The following is a 17,436-nucleotide window of genomic DNA, read 5'->3' as shown; positions in this document are numbered from 1 at the left end:
CAACAACAGTGGGATCCATAGCCTAGGTGCTGATGATAGACACAGCTGATGGCATCAGTAATTACTGCAGCAAGCGTGTGTGCGCCAGTTCTGCAGACATAACTGCAGCCAATATCTTCAGGGCTGGAGTTGTAAGCCTCTCCTGGCCAGAGCAGACCCTCATCTTCACTTCCCCTCCACTGTTGTTTACACAGCAGCTCCAAATCAGTTCTCCTCCCCTCCTCTCAAGGCTGGATTCACACTTGATCTCTCATCATCATCATCTTGCCATCCATGCCAATTCCTTTCTCTTTCCCTCCAGAACTTTCTCTCTTTCCCTGCAGCACCCTCTTGCCCTCCCTGCCAATTCCTCTAGACTTCTCTACATCCCTCCCTCTCCCTCTCTCTCTACCTCTGTCACTCATTAGCTTTTCAGAGGAATTTGGTGCAGAGTGGGGCTTGGTTTCAAGGTTCAGACTCCCGATTAGATAAGAGCAATTGAAACTGTAGGGAGGGGCCTGCAACTGATAATACAGCACAGCTGCACTGCACTGCTTGTGTGTGCTTTTACGTTATGTTTGTTGTATGGGTGTAGGCTATCAAAGTCAAACTTCTTTGTTGTCACATACTCTGCAGGCAGAGCAGTGAGATGCTTGGTTCGCACAGGGCCTCACCAGTGTTATACACAACATATGTAATAAATGCTAGAAAAAAAATGCACAATATAAATACAAATACTGGTTATTAACAAAAGATTTACAATATTAACATTACAATATAAAGATAGGTGGTAGTAGGCAGTGGAGAATACAGTATGTACAATAGTATATAAATATCTCTATCCATAGTGCAAAATGATCTGATAGACAGTAGCAGTATAAAGTCAATTTAAAGTCAAGCAGCACGTTGGTGAGTGTGTGTTAGGGAGTCCGTGGTCATCGGGGTATTTGATTGTTCATCAGTCTTATGTCCGAGGGAGGGAAGCTGTCACAGAACCTTTTGGTCCCAAGCTGGTCGCTCATCTACCAGATGGGAGCAGGGTAAACAGTCTGTGTCTGGGGTGACTGGAGTCCTTCCTCAGACACCCGTTGGTGTAGATGTTTTTAAGGGCAGGGAGTGCGACTACAGTGATGGATTGGGCAGTCTACACCACCCTGTATAGAGCCTTACGGTCCTGAATGGTGCAATTGCCATACCAGGCGGTGATGCAGCCAGGCAGGATGCTCTCAGTGGTGTCCTACAGAAGCCATGCCAAATTTCCTCAGCTTTCTGAGGAAGAAGAGACGTGCTGACGTGCCTTCTTGATTACTGAGTCCATTTGTAGGGACCATCTCAGTTTGTCAGTAATGTGTACGCCAAGCAACTTGAAGCTGCTGACCCTCTCCAACTCAGCTCCCTTGATGTGCCTCCCTCCCCTCCAGTGGCAGGGCTCTTATCACTGTTAGTGATCAGGCCAACCAATGTGTGTTAGAGAGAGAGAGAGAGAGAGAGAGAGAGAGAGAGACAGAGACAGAGAGACAGAGAGTGTGTGTGTGTGTGTGTGTGTGTGTGTGTGTGTGTGTGTGTGTGTGTGTGTGTGTGTGTGTGTGTGTGTGTGTGGTGTGTGTGTGTGTGTGTGTGTGTCCGCCACTCCCTGGAGATGAGATCACAAGGCCAACATGTCATTAAGGTCAGAGGAGCAACTATGAGAGAGAGAGAGAGAGGGCTGTTTGAACAGCACAGAGACATAACAACAGCCACACAACAACAGGAGATAAGCCACTTCCTGGCTTGCACTCCAATCGCCTGATTCAGGACAAGTCATACGCAACAGTCAGACTCTGTCATGAGGCAGGATGGCAGAGAACGGAAGCTAAGCAGGGTCGGGGTTGGTTAGTGCTTGGATGGGAGACCACTTGGGAGAATAACAGGTGTTGTAAGCTTAAAAAACAAAAAACAAGAAGCAAAAAAATTAGAAAAACTTTCCTGTAAAGTTGGGGGAACTATGAAGTGAACACGTCACCAGCCTTACAAAAGTTGCGTACTGTACATTTATGGCTAACTGTCACCAAGGTTTGATTAGACAAAACCGAAAGAAGGTTAGTCGAGTAGGCTAGAGGGGAAACCCCTGGTTCTTCTGTCCAGGTTTAACATCCACTCTCTTGGAACAACAACAGTGTGGATGGATGGATGGAGAGAGAGAGAGAGAGAGAAAAAGAAAGAGAGGAGGAAGGAGGACAAAGAGACAACGAGGCTACCCTGCCATTGTGGCTAAGGCAAACACGCCTTGTGTGCCTCTGGAACCAGAGGAGAGGGAGTTTCACTGTATGCCTGAGCACGTGCGTTATATAACGCAGCCATTGTATGACTGTGTGACTGTATATTGAGAGAGTGTGTGTGTGTGTGGTGAGAGAAGGGAAGGGAGCAGGAAAAAGGTGGATTCGCAGGCTTTTCCCTTCTCTAATATCTCGAGTGAAGAGAGGGGTAGGGTGAGGAGGGGGGCCCCTTTTGACACAGGCAGACAGGGGCGGGGGTGGGCAGAGGAGGAGGGGGCCGTGTCAGGTTTCCTGCTCCATCTCCTTCCCCCACAGCTGGGGTCAGATGGGTCACTAAGGAGCCCCCCTCTACCCCCCCCCCACCCCCCCCCCCCACCCCATTTCAGAGGCCCAGCATGCAGGAAGTGCTAACCTTATCCCCCTCTTCATCCCCCCTTTCTCCCTCTCACACTCCCTCTTTCCCCTTTCTCTGGAACCCCTCTCCCTTGGGAGATGGCTGTTCTAAAAGGAGCAGCAGTGCTGGAATCCCCTTCCCCTCAAACACACAAAACGCGCGCGCACACAAAACGCTTGCACGCACGCACGCACGCATGCACGCACGCACGCACGCACGCGCACCCGCACACACTAAGTCCACCCATTAATGCCCGAAGCCCTCACTTGATCTCTGCTCCCCATCCCACTCCACCACACTCCTAGAGAGTGGCATCTATCTACCCAGGCAAGCATATCACACCACACACACTCCTACTTAGCACTCACACTCACACAGCCACTAAAGTCAACAAGGGTTTAAGTGATGGATGTTATATCTGCTATTATGTCTGGGGATACCAGACAAAATGGATTCCTTTTCCTCCTTTGTTTCTGTTTTCTCTTCTACACTCAAGCTTCTGTACAGTAAAAGTCTGTGGTTCTGTGTGTGCATGTGCGTGTGAGTATTAGGATTAATACACCCCCCCCTGCCATCCCATCATCTCACTCATTGAGGAAATTTATATGTGATCAATCATAAACACAGATGAAGCCCCCCCCCCCCCCCCACCGTACACACACAATCTAACACACACACACACACACACACACACACACACACACACACACACACACACACACACCACTTCAAACTCAAAGTCCGGTTTCAAGAACCGTCCCCATACAGTATATCCCTGCCCTGTTGTCCTGAATACAATCTGTTGCACATGCTGGTCCCGCCCAAGCTGTTACGTAAGACTGTGGCATGTACTGTAGGGCAGAAATTAACATCTGGCTGGCTGATCCTGAATCAGGTTAGGTGGTTCTGTGCTACTTCTAGTGTGACATTATCATCTCTAAGAGCTAATCCTAGGTCTGGGTTGCAGTCTACAGCTGGTTCTATGAGACTGCTACTATACCTTTGTATAGCTGTTCTGGGATCAGGGTGAGAGTGGTATGAACTGCCCCAGGGTCAGATTGAGAGTAGTTTTGGCTGTCCCTGGGTCTGTGTGTCTATGGTACTTGCTGACATGAGGTTGGTCTAGAGTGACTAAGGTAAGGAATTGGATAGGAAAAGCTGATCTTAGATCTGTGACTAGCGTGTCTGTCTCTGGCTGACACACTGCGATCTGTAGGGGGAGAGACGGGGCATCCGGTTTCACTCCTGCCTCGGGAACACCTCTTCAGTGTGTGTATGTGTGTGTGTGATGCAGAAAGGCCTTATAAGGTATGGACTGACCAGGGAGAGAGCCCCACATGCTACAGCAAGTCTGCTAGCTACTCTCCTTCACTCTCTCTCTCTTTCATTTGGTCTCCCTTCTTTCTGTCCACACTCTCTCCTTACAGTCTTTCTCTATCATTCTGTCTGCCCTCTTGTTGTCTGCTCTTGCTCTCCTTTATTTGTGTGACCTTTCTTTTACTTTTCTTCATCTTTCCTCTCTCTTCCATTGTAAGGAACATGAGCTCTACGACTTTGGTGTGCTTTGCCTGCGTGTGTGTGTGCGTGTGTGTGTGTGTGTGTGTGTGTGTGTCTGATATGATTGAATGCATACAACAACACTGTAGCTTCACACTGATCTCTCAGATGTGGTATCAGAGTCAGGTATCAGATGTGGTATCATCTGAGAGATCAGTGTGAAGCTCCAGTATGATTGCATGTATTTCAATCAGATTCAGATCAATCTCTGTGTCTCTCTCCCTCTCTTTCTCCCTACCTATCTATGTATTGCACTCACTACATTCATTCAACTCCTTCGCTCCTCTTCCTTCTCCCTCTCACCCCATACCTCTTCCTTCCCCCTCCTTCATCTCCTCTTTGTTGCACACGGCTTCACCTCGAGGTTGAGTAATGGTACAGATCAAGTGTGCTTTCCACAGCTCCTGGGACTTATTAGGAAAACACTTCTCAGAACAAACCTGTCAGACGTGACGTGCCGTGCCCCCCCCCCCCCCCCCCCCCCCACACACACACACACACACCTTGGAGTGCAGCAATGTACAACATTAAACAACTCCTTTGTTGGTGGACTTTGAGTATGAAAACTAATATCTCACTATATGGATTTGAACACATAGTGGTTGTGGGTCCGTATTAACAAATAATCCTACTTGCTCTATCCGTATAGGGAAAAAAAGAGTTCTACCTCTTCTCTTTAGTTGCATCAGAATTCTGTTGTGAGGACATTTTCCACACCACGTTGTGATGACGATTCTTTTGGTTTACAGCTTTGCATGCCGTCAGAGGGCTGATAGTGCCGGAGAGCACCAGTTCATCAACCACAACGTCAGCAGATGAAGGAGAGAAGGAGGGGAAGAGCGGGGCGAGGGAGGGAGGGAGGGAGGGAGGGAGGGAGGGAGGGAGGGAGGGAGGGATGGGGTTGACTGCCAGCACAGGAAACCCTGACTGGGCAACAGCCACTTCCTGTGTACTGTACTAAATCTGGGGAAGGGCTAGAGGTGATTGTGGCCCTTAAGTGCAGATCTAGGATCATCGTTCTCTGTCCCATTCCTAACTGTAGTCAGAAGGTACAAGAGGAGACTGACTTTAGATCAGTGCTTAGAGGCAACTTGGTTGTAAACGGTATCTTACCTTGACATCGAAGTTGCAGTCGAAGCGCTTGATGAGCACGATAAAGGCGCCGGTGAGGTTGTCCCGCAGAGGGGGCGGGTCGATGGGCTCGCACGCATTCTCGGGCCGGGCACCAATCAGGAAGCCCTGTGGATGTGACATCACAGTAGCGTCAGTTTTGTGATCCAGTGAAACCACAAGTGTGGTGAGAAACTAATCTAGAGGAAAATAAAACAGATTTAGGGATGAAATTATAATAATATAAAATAACATATACAAGTAATAATAAGTGTGTCAACATAGAAATAGACCAGTAAAATCCAAAGATGAAACAAACCCAAATAAACAAGAGATCAAAACTTGGCAGGAATTCTTCTGTTGCCCCAAATGTCAAACACGCATAAAAATATAAATTAAAAAGTGATGAATAAATGATCTCCCACTGGGGGAGAAACATCTCCGCTGCCACAGAGAACAATGGGAAATGATGTGAGATTGAGGTGCAGAAATTATTTTCTCACAGCCTGCCTGCAAAAATTCAAAATTCTCTACACTTCCATAACTTTGTGGATTCAGGAAAGGGTGTTTGAAGCCATAGATGAAAGAGCAACACCCAGTCTGAGCGGCAGCCATCCAGAGCGAGAGAGCGAGAGAGAGAGAGAGGGGGGGGGGGGGGGGGAGATAGAATTGCTAGCAGGGTAGAATTGGCCAAATGAGAACAAAAGCCATCAGGGTTTGGCTAACTATTTGAGATGAGTGGCTATATTGTCACCAAAAGTCTAGTTAGACGGTTAAATTCAGGTAACATTTGGTGCAAACATGGAGGACATCTCACCAATGCTCTAGTGGGAGCAGCAAAGAGGGATCCACACAGAGAAGCACTGTGTTAATGAAACCAAGCAGGTCTTGCAGCAGTGGTCCTCTGTCGGCCAATCACCCACAGGCCACATGAAAATTAGATATACTGTCAAATGAATCACAACAAGGCTTACTGATGTAAGCCCCCCCCCCCCCACACACACACACACACACACATCCCTTAAGGCCCTCATCTCTGACCTGGAGTCCCTGTTTAGGGTGATTGACCCACTAAGATGCTCACACCATTAAATGTATGTGATAACAGAGCTGTTTGAAAAAGCTATACATAGACAATATATATCGAGCTATAACCACTTCTTGCCACACCAAAGCCAGTATAACTTTCTCACATCCCTATCAGGTGTGAATGCAGATGGTAGTCAGGGGGTGGTAGACGGGAGGTGTAAATTGCTGTGGAATTCAGGGGGACCGTGAGTCTGCAGCTACAGTCAGCTGTGAGAGAGAGGGTGATGAGTTCATAGCTCTGTAGCTCGCTTCTCAGGAGCTCTGCCTGTGCATAGCGCTTTAAAAAATCCAGCCTACCCTACTCGGATTGTCAGCGCTTTTGTGGAGTCAGACACACACATGCGCACGAGCAACGAGCACGCGCGCACACACACACACACACACATACTGCTGAGTCTGGCGGCTGTCTCTCTGAGGAGGGACTCTCAGTGTGTGTGTGTGTGTGTGTGTGTGTGTGTGTGTGTGTGTGTGAGAGAGAGAGTCAGGCAGCTGGTAAAGAAGCACCTCTTGCAAGCTGCCACACTGAGGTAATTCTCTCCTTATCATCATATCTCAACCAAATAGTAAATTCACAATTTGGTAACACATAGCATGAACATACATCTATGAAACATAGATCATACCATATTTTTTATAAGATGAAAACTGAACTGAAGAATGTGTGTGGGCAGGGTTCTGTTGTCCCATTGTTCTGATTCTATGCTGAGGGATGAGAGTTCATTGCTGGCACTTGACCTGTGGGAGGAAGCTGGTACAAGGTCTTTACGGGACCCTGTTTAAAACTGAAAACATGTGGAATCTCCTCAGATACCTTTTACAAGAGCCTGCTAGTCTATGACGTCACTGTGCCACTGCCTCACATTCCGCCCACCTCAAAAGAAGAGACAATAGCTCCCCCTGTTGGCGAGGAATGCAGCCACAAAGAAATCATTGATTTACCTAACCACAAATGCACTGGCCAGTGCTGACAAAAACCTATAAATTTCCCCTTCTCATTATTTTCTAAAACAAATAGTTTGTGTCATGGTCGATCTGGAGCAAAAGTGAATAATCCACTCACTCATCATATTTCTGAGGGGAACCAGTGACACAATCTTATCTGGTGACACAATCGCTTGTAAACAGTTTTGCATACTGACACATAGGTGAGTTTCCATTGAACACAGCATGACTGGGTAACTAACCCAGTTGAACGGGGTTGCTTGCTTCTTCATGTTGAATGGGGTTGCTTGCTTGATTTTCCATTCTCTCGTGTGTGTGTGTGTGTGTGGGGGGGAATGTAAATAAGGTGTATAGTCTGTTTATGTCTTAATTTGCCCCGGTAAACTATAGAAAACAGGAATTATTCACTCGCCTCCAGCTTGTTTTTGTTTTTTTAAAGAGATTAAATCCAATGATTCCAAAATCTGATTGGATTAAGTTTCATATACGCACACGTGGAGCTTCTAAACTGCTTAAATTCCCATTGAAAATGGCTGGGCCAAAAATAATCCCATCTCATATCTTATAAAGACACAAAATTGAAGAGGAAGGTAGATTCACAGAATCGAAACTAAACTAGTCGAGCTAAACAGACGGCCGATGGCCATAAAAGCAATAAAGTGGAGAGTTGAACGACACAAATATAAAAAAAGAATCATGTGGACACAGTAAAAACAGGACTATAAAGTGGTATTTTCGTGGAGTGCCACTGCCTGGGCTGTAACACAGTGGCATAGATAGCGGTTAGTGGGCCGTGCAGAAATGAAAGTCAGGCTTTGGGCCAGAATCTGACTGGGATTCAGTCTAAGTAGGCTACAAAAACATTTCCTTTGCAGCCCTGAAAGAACATTCAGGCTTATCTGAGAAAGAGATGGAAATACCCTGAGACCAAAAGCAGCTAATGTTACACTGGCTCAAATGTTGAACTGCTGACTAAGGATTTATGATACTACATTATATCATATCATACACTGTACATTTTGTCTACATACCAGTATGGGACCAGTATCAAGCTAAAAACAAACTTCCTGCGTATTGACGATTAGTACAATCACAATGATGATTTTCAGAATAGCAGAGAGAGAAATTATTACTATATATTTTACAAGGACCATTACTGCATCCATGACATGCCATTATTTCCTCAAAGACCTTGTGAAAATTATCCCTTAACTCCCCATTATCTTGTGATAGTATTGCATGAGTGTCTGACTTCTATTTGTAAAAGGCTGTGATGTCACGTGTGTGTGCATGCATGTATTGTATGTCTGCATGTGTGAGTGTGCAGTTCAGTCAGCTGCTGGAGACAACTGCCGCTTAGGGTACACACAGCTAGTCTGTCAATCAGATCAGTCAGTACTAGCTCTCAGTTGGACCTTACCCACGACTCAACATTTTGTGCGAAAAAGACACAGCCAATGCCACTGCCAAAGCCACAGGCAGATTCCAGCTGCCTGACTCCAGCTTCCCAGGCCTCTCCCTCCTCTATCCCGCGACTGGCATGTGACAGGAAATTACATGATACTTCCTGTCCCTGCTAAAAGAAAGGCACTGTTCTGAGCAAACACAACTCTATGAAGACATTCTAGGAATCTATTTGCATATTGACCTCAATAAACTTGCAGCCTTTTTGAATAATAATAAAAAAAAAAATCTATTGTTCCTCCCCGGTCCCTTCCATAACCACTGATCAAACTATCCTGGGTCAGATTTTGAGCTGCGCTTGATTTTGCATAGTTTGCCTGGTGAAGTGAAAACCCTAAGCCAAGTCAAGCACACCTCAAATATTTCGTATTTGACCCAGGTCTGGATAGAAGAAAGGAGGGGATACATGACATTGGCCTAGCTTTCACCAATCTAGTTAAATCAGATCAGTGATTACTTCAAGGGAGGGAAGGATGCATTTAAAAGCTTTTAAACAGGGCCATATTCAAGTCTGTTCTCAGATGTTTTCTTAACTGGTCCTGTGGCATGAACTTTCTTTCTTTCTCTCTTGTGTCAATTGAGGAAAGTCTAGATTTAAAGAAGAAGTGAGAGTGAGAGTACAGCATAAGGGAAATCACATGAACCTCTCCGTTTCCTGAACATTTAAGGAACCACAATTTCTTGAGCCTCTCTCGGTTGAGTTCTCACATGTGGTGCACAGTCATTTAGTGAACTTCACCCTAAATGCAGTGAGAATGAGTGTGTATGGTAAAACTGCTTTGGCTGGCACACAGTGCTTGGAACCCAATAAAAGACATTAATATTTCCAGCGGTGCTCTGCTCTAGCCTCACTCTCAGATCCTCGATCAGTTATACACAGCACCATTCAGGGCCAAGGAGATTGGAGGCACTCCCTAGCTAGCTCCCATAAGAGATTCACGGTGGACGTAGAAGATTTGTTGGCCTATCAGAAACAGAATCCGGAAGGCTAGTAAGCAGCTGCACATCATAACATCAGGTCTCCACTCCAGCCTGCCCTTTTTTACTCCCCATCATAGATCTGATAGGAATGAATAGCTGAAATCAATATGGTAGAAATGAGGTGCTGCTAAATTCTGGTATTTCTTTCTTTCATAGTCTCTTTGCATCCACTGCTTACATCTACCCAAGTCACCTCAGGTCTGCAGAGGGGAGTAAACAGGGATTAGAGAAGGGAAGGGGGGACGTTTTTTGGATTGAAATGCAGCCTGGAGCTCTGGGTCAGTGCTGCCACCCAGATAAGCTCTCTCAGCTGGCAGGGGGAGCAGGGGGCCTGGATGGTCATAGAAACACAGTCAACCCTAAACGGTCACTCACCACCAGTCTGTTAACACAACAGCGACAGGCCATGGTCCAAACACTGACACACTACAACCACATCTACAACCATAACCGCCACTCAAGTCAAACAACTCCCTTTCCAAAATGTAGAGGCCATGTTGTTTGCACAACATTATGGAACGAGATGTACTGACACAGATCAAAGCCTAGCTCCAGGGACTAGGCCGGCCCGGGCGCTTTCCTCAAATGTCACACAGCATCCTGACAAGACACTGGCAGGGAGTTCAAATGGGTGGGTGAAGTGGTTGGGCTTGGTTGGCAGTGGAGAGAGAGGGAAATAGAAGGGGGAAGAGGGAGGAGGAAAATAAAGGTAATGAGGCAGGGGGAGAGGAGAGAGAAAAATAGGAGAGTTGGGAGAGGAGGGAGAGAGAGGTGGAAACGAGAGAGAAGGAAACAGAGACAGAGGGAGTGAGGGAGGAAAATGGAATCAGGCAAGTGAATGAGAGATGGCGACAGAGAAAGCAAGAGAGAGAGCAAGATCAGACAGACAGAGAGAGAAAGTAAGCCATATTGCTCAGCTTTCATAACCAGGCACCTTACGTAAGCCTGGCAGGCTGCATACAGTGACAGACGTGACCCCTGCTCTTTGCCAGAACTCTGATGTGAGGCTTAACTCACCAGTGAGCTGCCTAACCCCCTAGCCCACCACACACACAGACAGAAAGACAGACACATAGACACACCTGTTGGAAACACTTTGTGACATCAGCAGGTGGTGACCACTGGGGGTCAGGGAGTCATCAGCAAGCTGTAATGCCACACTGGGGGCTGCGTACTCATAGTCTTAGAAAGAAGTAAGTTGTAGTAAATGAAAGGAGACAAGGAAAGTAGACTATTCAAGAGTATTGAGATGTGTATCCCATACAGCTTCCATCTCTCACGCTCTAACACTTACAAACTGAGGTTTCGCTGAAGTAAAACTGGGTGCTGATGCTAACAATCTTGGATAGCCCCTAGCTGCTATTGACAACGCTGACAATGTCACTTTCGGGTGTTTCCAAACTGATAGGAACAAGGTGAATGTTATTTTAGGACGATTCCACTTGTTTTGAGGGTGGTTTCCAAACTGGAAGAAGCACTGTTAAGTGTTGCTCTATGGAGGTTCAAAACTAAAATCCCCCCCTAAAACAAACGCTTCACTGAAGGCTAGAGAACCACAAGCCTGCAGGGAACAACAAGCTTTTGAAACAACAATGGCTGGCTTACAAGCACAGACATGAATCATCCCCCGTTGCCAGCTGTGTGGGTCAACAATGAGTGCCAGTGGGCACCTCACAACATGTGACCTCATCAGAGAGCCATACTGAAGTGAACAGTGCACAGAGCTCTCCACTGTAATCATTGGATCTACAGTGACACATACATACATCATATATATATATACACACACACACACACACACACACACACACACACACACACACACACACACACACACACACACACACACACACACACACACACACACACACACACACACACACACACACACACACACACACACACACACACACACACACACACACACACACACACACCTGCTTGAAAGTTTGAACCCGACAGGGTTGGTCATTATTTTTGTATAAAATATTAAAATGAACATATAAAATCTTTATCAAAACCCCAATTCCTAATAAAGACATTCCAAATAAACGACACACACAAAAAAATATGATATATTTTCATTGTTTATTTAACAAAAACTCAGATTTCATGTGTGCAAAAATATGTGAACCTCTTCAGTCAATAGCTTGTGGCACCTCCATTAACAGTGATAACTTGGAGTAAATGTCTCGTATAGCCACTAATCAGTCTCAATTGACTGAGGTTTGAGGGGTGTCTGGCATGAACTGCCCGCTTCAGGTCCTGCCACAGCATCTCGATTGGATTTAGGTCAGAACTTTGACTTGGCCAAACCAAAACACAAATCTTCTTTTTCCTCTCTCTCTTTGGTAGATTTGCTTGAATGCTTTGGGTCGTTGTCTTGTTGGAAGACCCATTTTCAGCCCAGCTTTAGCTCCTTGACTGATGGCTTGTCATTCTGTTCAAGAATCTCCTGGTATACCTTAGAATTCATGGTTCCCTTCATGATGTGGAATCGTCCAGGTCCAGAGAAGGAAAAGCAGCCCCAGATCTTGACATTCCCACCACCATACTTGACTGTTGGGATATGGTTCTTTTGGTGGTAGGCAGTGTTGGGTTTTCACCAAACATAGTGGTTTTGATTATGACCAAAAAGGTCAATTTTGGACTCATTTGTCCAGAGAACAGACTTCCAGAAACCTTTAGGCTTGTCTAGGTGGTCTCTGGCAAAGTTAAGAAGGGCAGTTTGGTTCTTTTTTGACAGCAGAGGCTTCTTCCTAGCAACCCTCCCATGAATGCCATTTCGATTCAGTGTTCTTCTTATTGTTGAAGCGCGCAGTTACCTGAGATGCAGCAAGGGAGGTCTGCAAATCTCTAGATGTTATGTTTGGGTTGGCTTTTACCTGATTTATTATTTTTCTTGTGCCTCTTGGGGATAATTTAGTTTTTCTACTACACGCATGATTTCCTCTAAACCAACATATAGAATTGGTAAATATAAACCTGTTGTATATAATATAAGACTGGTTCTGATTAAATAAAGATTTCATGGTAAAAACTAAAAAAATCTATAATTGCAGAAGGGGTTCACATACTTTCAAGCAGCACTGTATGTTCACATAAAACACAAACATATGTATATGTGTACATAAAGAATGTAAACATAGTGCATATTTAGTACATAATTCATTTGAAACTTCCTTTTCGAGATATCACAGTTCGCGCAATTGTCTTCCCTGCATATCTTTATGTTTTAAGGAGGGTTATTCTTTAACTCACATCAATAACAGTGAAAGAGTGATTGTAATGTAAACAGTCCAGACATACATACTCTTTGTAATGATCTGCAGGGGTTTGACAGCTTGTTAACCCTTTGGTATTGGATTAGTCAGTATACATTATATGAACTTTGACCCGTTGTACCCACCTTCAGTCCCTCGCTGGGCAGCCGGTAGCCAAACCGTGCAGGCAGGTCATCAAAGTTCCCTGTTCTGTTGTCAAATGCAAACTGAAACGATAAACACATGAATGACTCATTAATTAACTATGATTATTAGTTAATATCTTACAGTTCACTCAGCCAAACAAACTAGGCTAGTGATCTACAACTAGGCCTGAAAATGCACACGGCATAGCGCCTCATGGGAGAGAGGTCTGTCTTTCTGTTGGTCTGTCTGTCAGGCGCATTTGTGTGTGTGTGACTTACGGCTGAGATGTCGGCTTCAACTGGCAGCAGGTTGAGGAAGGCGAAGAGCTGCACGGTGAAGATGGTGTAGATCTGTGTGGCGGACAGCATCAACATCCCCAGGGAGAGCAGCATCTTGCATTCCGCTGTGCCAGTCAATGACACACACCTGTCCTGCGCAGATAGACCCACAGTGCCTGTGGCTCTCACACCTGCAACACACACACATACAATCAGAGTTGTCTCTGTACACCTGCTGCCACAGTGGGGACACAGTGGGAAGTTTCAGGGGAAACAGTGATGTAGTTATGTGTCACTACTGGTGGCCTGTGAGACCTTGCACTGCGCTGAAACAAAGCAGAGATTTAGCAAATGTCAAAAATCTATTCTAGCAAACCAAAGATGCTCAGACTAACAGGCTTAACCTCGTCACCATTTTGGAAAGGCCAGAGATGACAACGGAGACGGAGAGAGAGAGAGAATAGAGTAATCAAAGCAACGTTTTCTCTCCTCAACGTGGTTTCCTCGATCGACTCGGCAGGCAGTGAATGTGGTACTAATCGAAGGGTGTCAATGTCAATGGCAATGTCAGGGGAAGAGAGAGGGAGATGAGGTTTGGCCTTTTACAAGTCGTTTCATTAGTGCCGAGTTCCACAGCACACATTTAGCCATCATGAACCCTGTCAAACTGCTTCATGCTCCGCTGCCTTTACACACACATTCACTTTAGTGCACGGCTTTCTTGTGCTTCACTGGCCCAAGCAGGCAGGGGATTGAAGTCAGAGCGTGTGAGGGGCAGAGAAAGTTCTTACGTTTTGAGGTCCTGAGGGAAAACTCATGGCCTTACTAGTTATAGGCTATAGTCTTACTAGGGGAGTTTGTCTGGGTCAGGTCACATGGTGAGGAAAAACTCACGGTCCTTTTTAATATAGAGAGTACGCTAATTGTGCCAAGGTTGTCCTATGTGTTGACAAGTAGCCTAGAGGAATCTTACACATGAACAAAAAGCCTCTAACTATTTAATGTATGTCACAGTGAACTTATACGCCTAATATTAAAAGGATTCAAAAAGCATTATCAAAATAACCTCGGCTCAATACTACTAGCCTACACATAAACCTACACATTTCCCTATCTGTTATGGAATACCTCAGTGAACGAGAGCCTTATTCCCCAAACAAAAATAATAGGAAAACCTATTTGTTAGCTGGACCTAGGCTACTTTCCAGTATCTCCGCCCTATCCATGGAGCCAGTGCAATCATGTTAAATAGACCATTTTGTAGCCTAGTACACCTAATAGGGTTAAAACTCAATCAATCCATCAATAGAAACTAAATAGGCTTTGTCCATGTGTTCACTGAAGTATTCCATAACAGTGGTTTTACACAACATCAGCTAACCCATCCTTATAACAAGCGGAAAGCAAATAGCTAATTTGCATGCTGGTGACGTGGTTCAGCATTAATGCACCTGGCAATTACGCACATGTACAGTACAACCACCCTTGAAGGTCCCGGGTTCTCTACCCGGGTCCAGCAGTCTGTGCCCTGTCTCTCCTCTCCTCTCTGTCACCCAATCTACTTTCACACTGTCTTAAAAACCCAATAAAAATACTCCTTAACATTGGGGCAAAGGGCATAAATCACATGAACTAACCTATGCCTAACACAACACACATGCTTGCCATCTAGGCTAAATTATCAGTTAATCCTAAAATTAGGCCTAGTAGTTATCTGTTATTCTCCATTATTGTCTTCAAACCTGTATTGTCAGGTTTGTCAGATGACTGATGAATATCCCTCTGGGGATAATAAAGTATACCTTATCTTTTCCTGGAGCTCATACATATTTACTCAAACAGGCCTGGATATGTCAATTTTGTCAAAGACATGTCTGAACACTAAAGGGGTAGTATAAGCAGAGGGAAGGGGCTATATGCTAGAATAGAACCACGTCAAGGTCATATTTATATTGAACCCAGGCAGTCCCATCTCCTTCAATATAAGGACCACATACTATCAGCCAGTATTCAGTAGAATATAGCCTAGCCAGCCTCATGCCTGGACCATCCACCATTAGCCTGTAAAAGCTCAAAAGGCTACTGTTCGCCATTGCTGCTTCACATCTGTGCTAAGTGAGTGTCAATGGAAAAGCAGTGGTCCTAAAATCTGCACTCCCCCACCACTCAAGACTAGTCTTGCATCTGCTCAGATGAGAGCTAGTTACATAACTGAGTCATCTCTCGGGCTAGATCCTGGATGCCCTAGTATTGCAGCAGCCTGTAGAGCAGCTATGCACCATAGCCCATGGAGTTTAACTCAGTGGTTTGTTGGAGGGAGTCAATTATATGCTATTTTAAATCATAGTGGGAAGGATTGTACGCATGCACTGTGTATAGAGATGTCATTCTTATCTTGTTGCAAGTTGCAGACAGAGATGAAATAGCATATATTGCATCAGCATCACCAAGGCAACTTTAATTTGTGATCTTAACCATTTCCACAGAAATGTCTCCAAAAATATATGTATCCTTAACACCCATGATCTAAATGCTCAGCCAGACAGATCAGTGTCATGTTTAGAGGTGGTACTACTGCGACTATCACGGAAATGACACATAGGATAGAGAAAAGAGGAAATAATAGAACAGAGATCATTTCACAAACTCGAGGACTTTTTGTTGTGACATTTCATCATGCGATTGAGTACGACAGAGGATGCTGTCAAAGTGACATGTGAATGCTGTTTCACATGTCAATGAATGTCCACAGATTTTGTCGCACTGGGACTTTTACTATTAATGTATTTAGATGACAACCTATTATTCAGCTACAAAGCTATCTAGCAGGACTAACTTCACTAATAGCTATATATATATATATATATTACCCCCTACCATACCAATATTAGCTTTGCAGCAAAGAACGACAAAAAAATGTAAAATCTGGTTTTATGAAAACCAAAATCATCATACATTACAAAAATGTGGAGTTGCAAACTTGCTCATCTATAATCTATTGTCTTATATATATGTCTGATAAAACAAACTACCTTTAGGACACCGTTAGGCCAGACTTTCAACTCGCAAGCTTGATGATGGCAAGATGACATGAGCTCCAACAGAGCGTAATTCAGTAGCTAGCAATCTCTGACTGAGCTACTACTATGCTAGTAGCGAGTGAGCTAGCTACGGTAGCTAGCCTAGGTAGGGATACGATCATCGTGGATCCTTACCTTTAAATCAGTCGATTTTTTTCTGGTATGAAAAATATGCAACCAATGTGGACATACCAATTATTTACTGTATATGTATGTAATCGCAATAATACGCAAGAACATCATTCCGTTAGCTAGACAGGTCAATTCGACAGAATGTCAACAATAATCCCTTTGCTAGCTCCTTCATGTGAGCGCAGAACTTCCTCTATCTGCATACGCCTCCGGGCGATTCGTTGTCGCTGATTGGTGAAAATAGCAATCAATCAGTCAGTCACTTGCGGAAGTGATTCCTGAGGTAAACATATCCACGTGATGCATTTACAAACGACCATTTACAGTAACAAACGAACTCAGTGCACATATCAGATGTTTACATATTAGGGCATAACTGTGATGCAATGTAACATGCAATGGTTACCAGTTAGGTATCTAACAGTTGGAAGTTTTAATTTGATGGTGAGGCTGGAAAGAAAATAAGATTACGTAAGGATACAGATCTATTAATAATGTATAGTACAGAATCCTGCCATACCGAACAAAACAGTGTACAATTTGCATAATCTCCTGCGCCCTCTACAGCGAGTTTAAGGAATCCCAAAAGAGTTTATAGTGGATTTTCAATTGACTCTCAGACCATAAGTGTTTTCTCTCGTACAAAAAAAGTCTCAAATTCAAGAAAGACTCTATTACTTATTCAAGTTTGTTGACACATATTCCTGTGATTATGGTACCCCCTGTAACCTCAGTGACATTTCCTTCTTTCAGATAGGTCATGGG

The 17,436-nt window shown here is 44.7% G+C and overlaps 1 protein-coding gene across 2 annotated transcripts in view; it reads right to left on the bottom strand.

Annotated features, from left to right (window-relative positions):
- rnf13 (ring finger protein 13) overlaps nucleotides 1-16,841 on the bottom strand; it is a 31,992-nt gene extending 15,151 nt beyond the window's left edge. Inside the window, exons 1-4 of one of the 2 annotated variants that reach the window (XM_083671791.1) lie at nucleotides 16,675-16,841; nucleotides 13,460-13,650; nucleotides 13,181-13,261; nucleotides 5,299-5,424 (exon numbers count right to left, since the gene is read on the bottom strand). In XM_083671791.1, the coding sequence (XP_083527917.1) occupies nucleotides 5,299-5,424; nucleotides 13,181-13,261; nucleotides 13,460-13,573 (321 nt within the window). In that variant the 5' untranslated portion in view covers nucleotides 13,574-13,650; nucleotides 16,675-16,841. Of the gene's footprint in view, nucleotides 1-5,298; nucleotides 5,425-13,180; nucleotides 13,262-13,459; nucleotides 13,651-16,491; nucleotides 16,590-16,674 lie in introns of those variants that run through there. The other variant, XM_083671792.1, reaches the window with a different exon arrangement.
- Between the last annotated feature and the right edge of the window lie 595 nt (nucleotides 16,842-17,436).

The sequence above is a fragment of the Argentina silus genome (genome assembly GCF_951799395.1).
Source record: "Argentina silus genome assembly, chromosome: 6".
Taxonomy (NCBI): Eukaryota; Metazoa; Chordata; class Actinopteri; order Argentiniformes; family Argentinidae; genus Argentina; species Argentina silus.
Note: the sequence above shows the minus strand (reverse complement) of the source record. Positions and strands in the feature narration are given on the sequence as shown.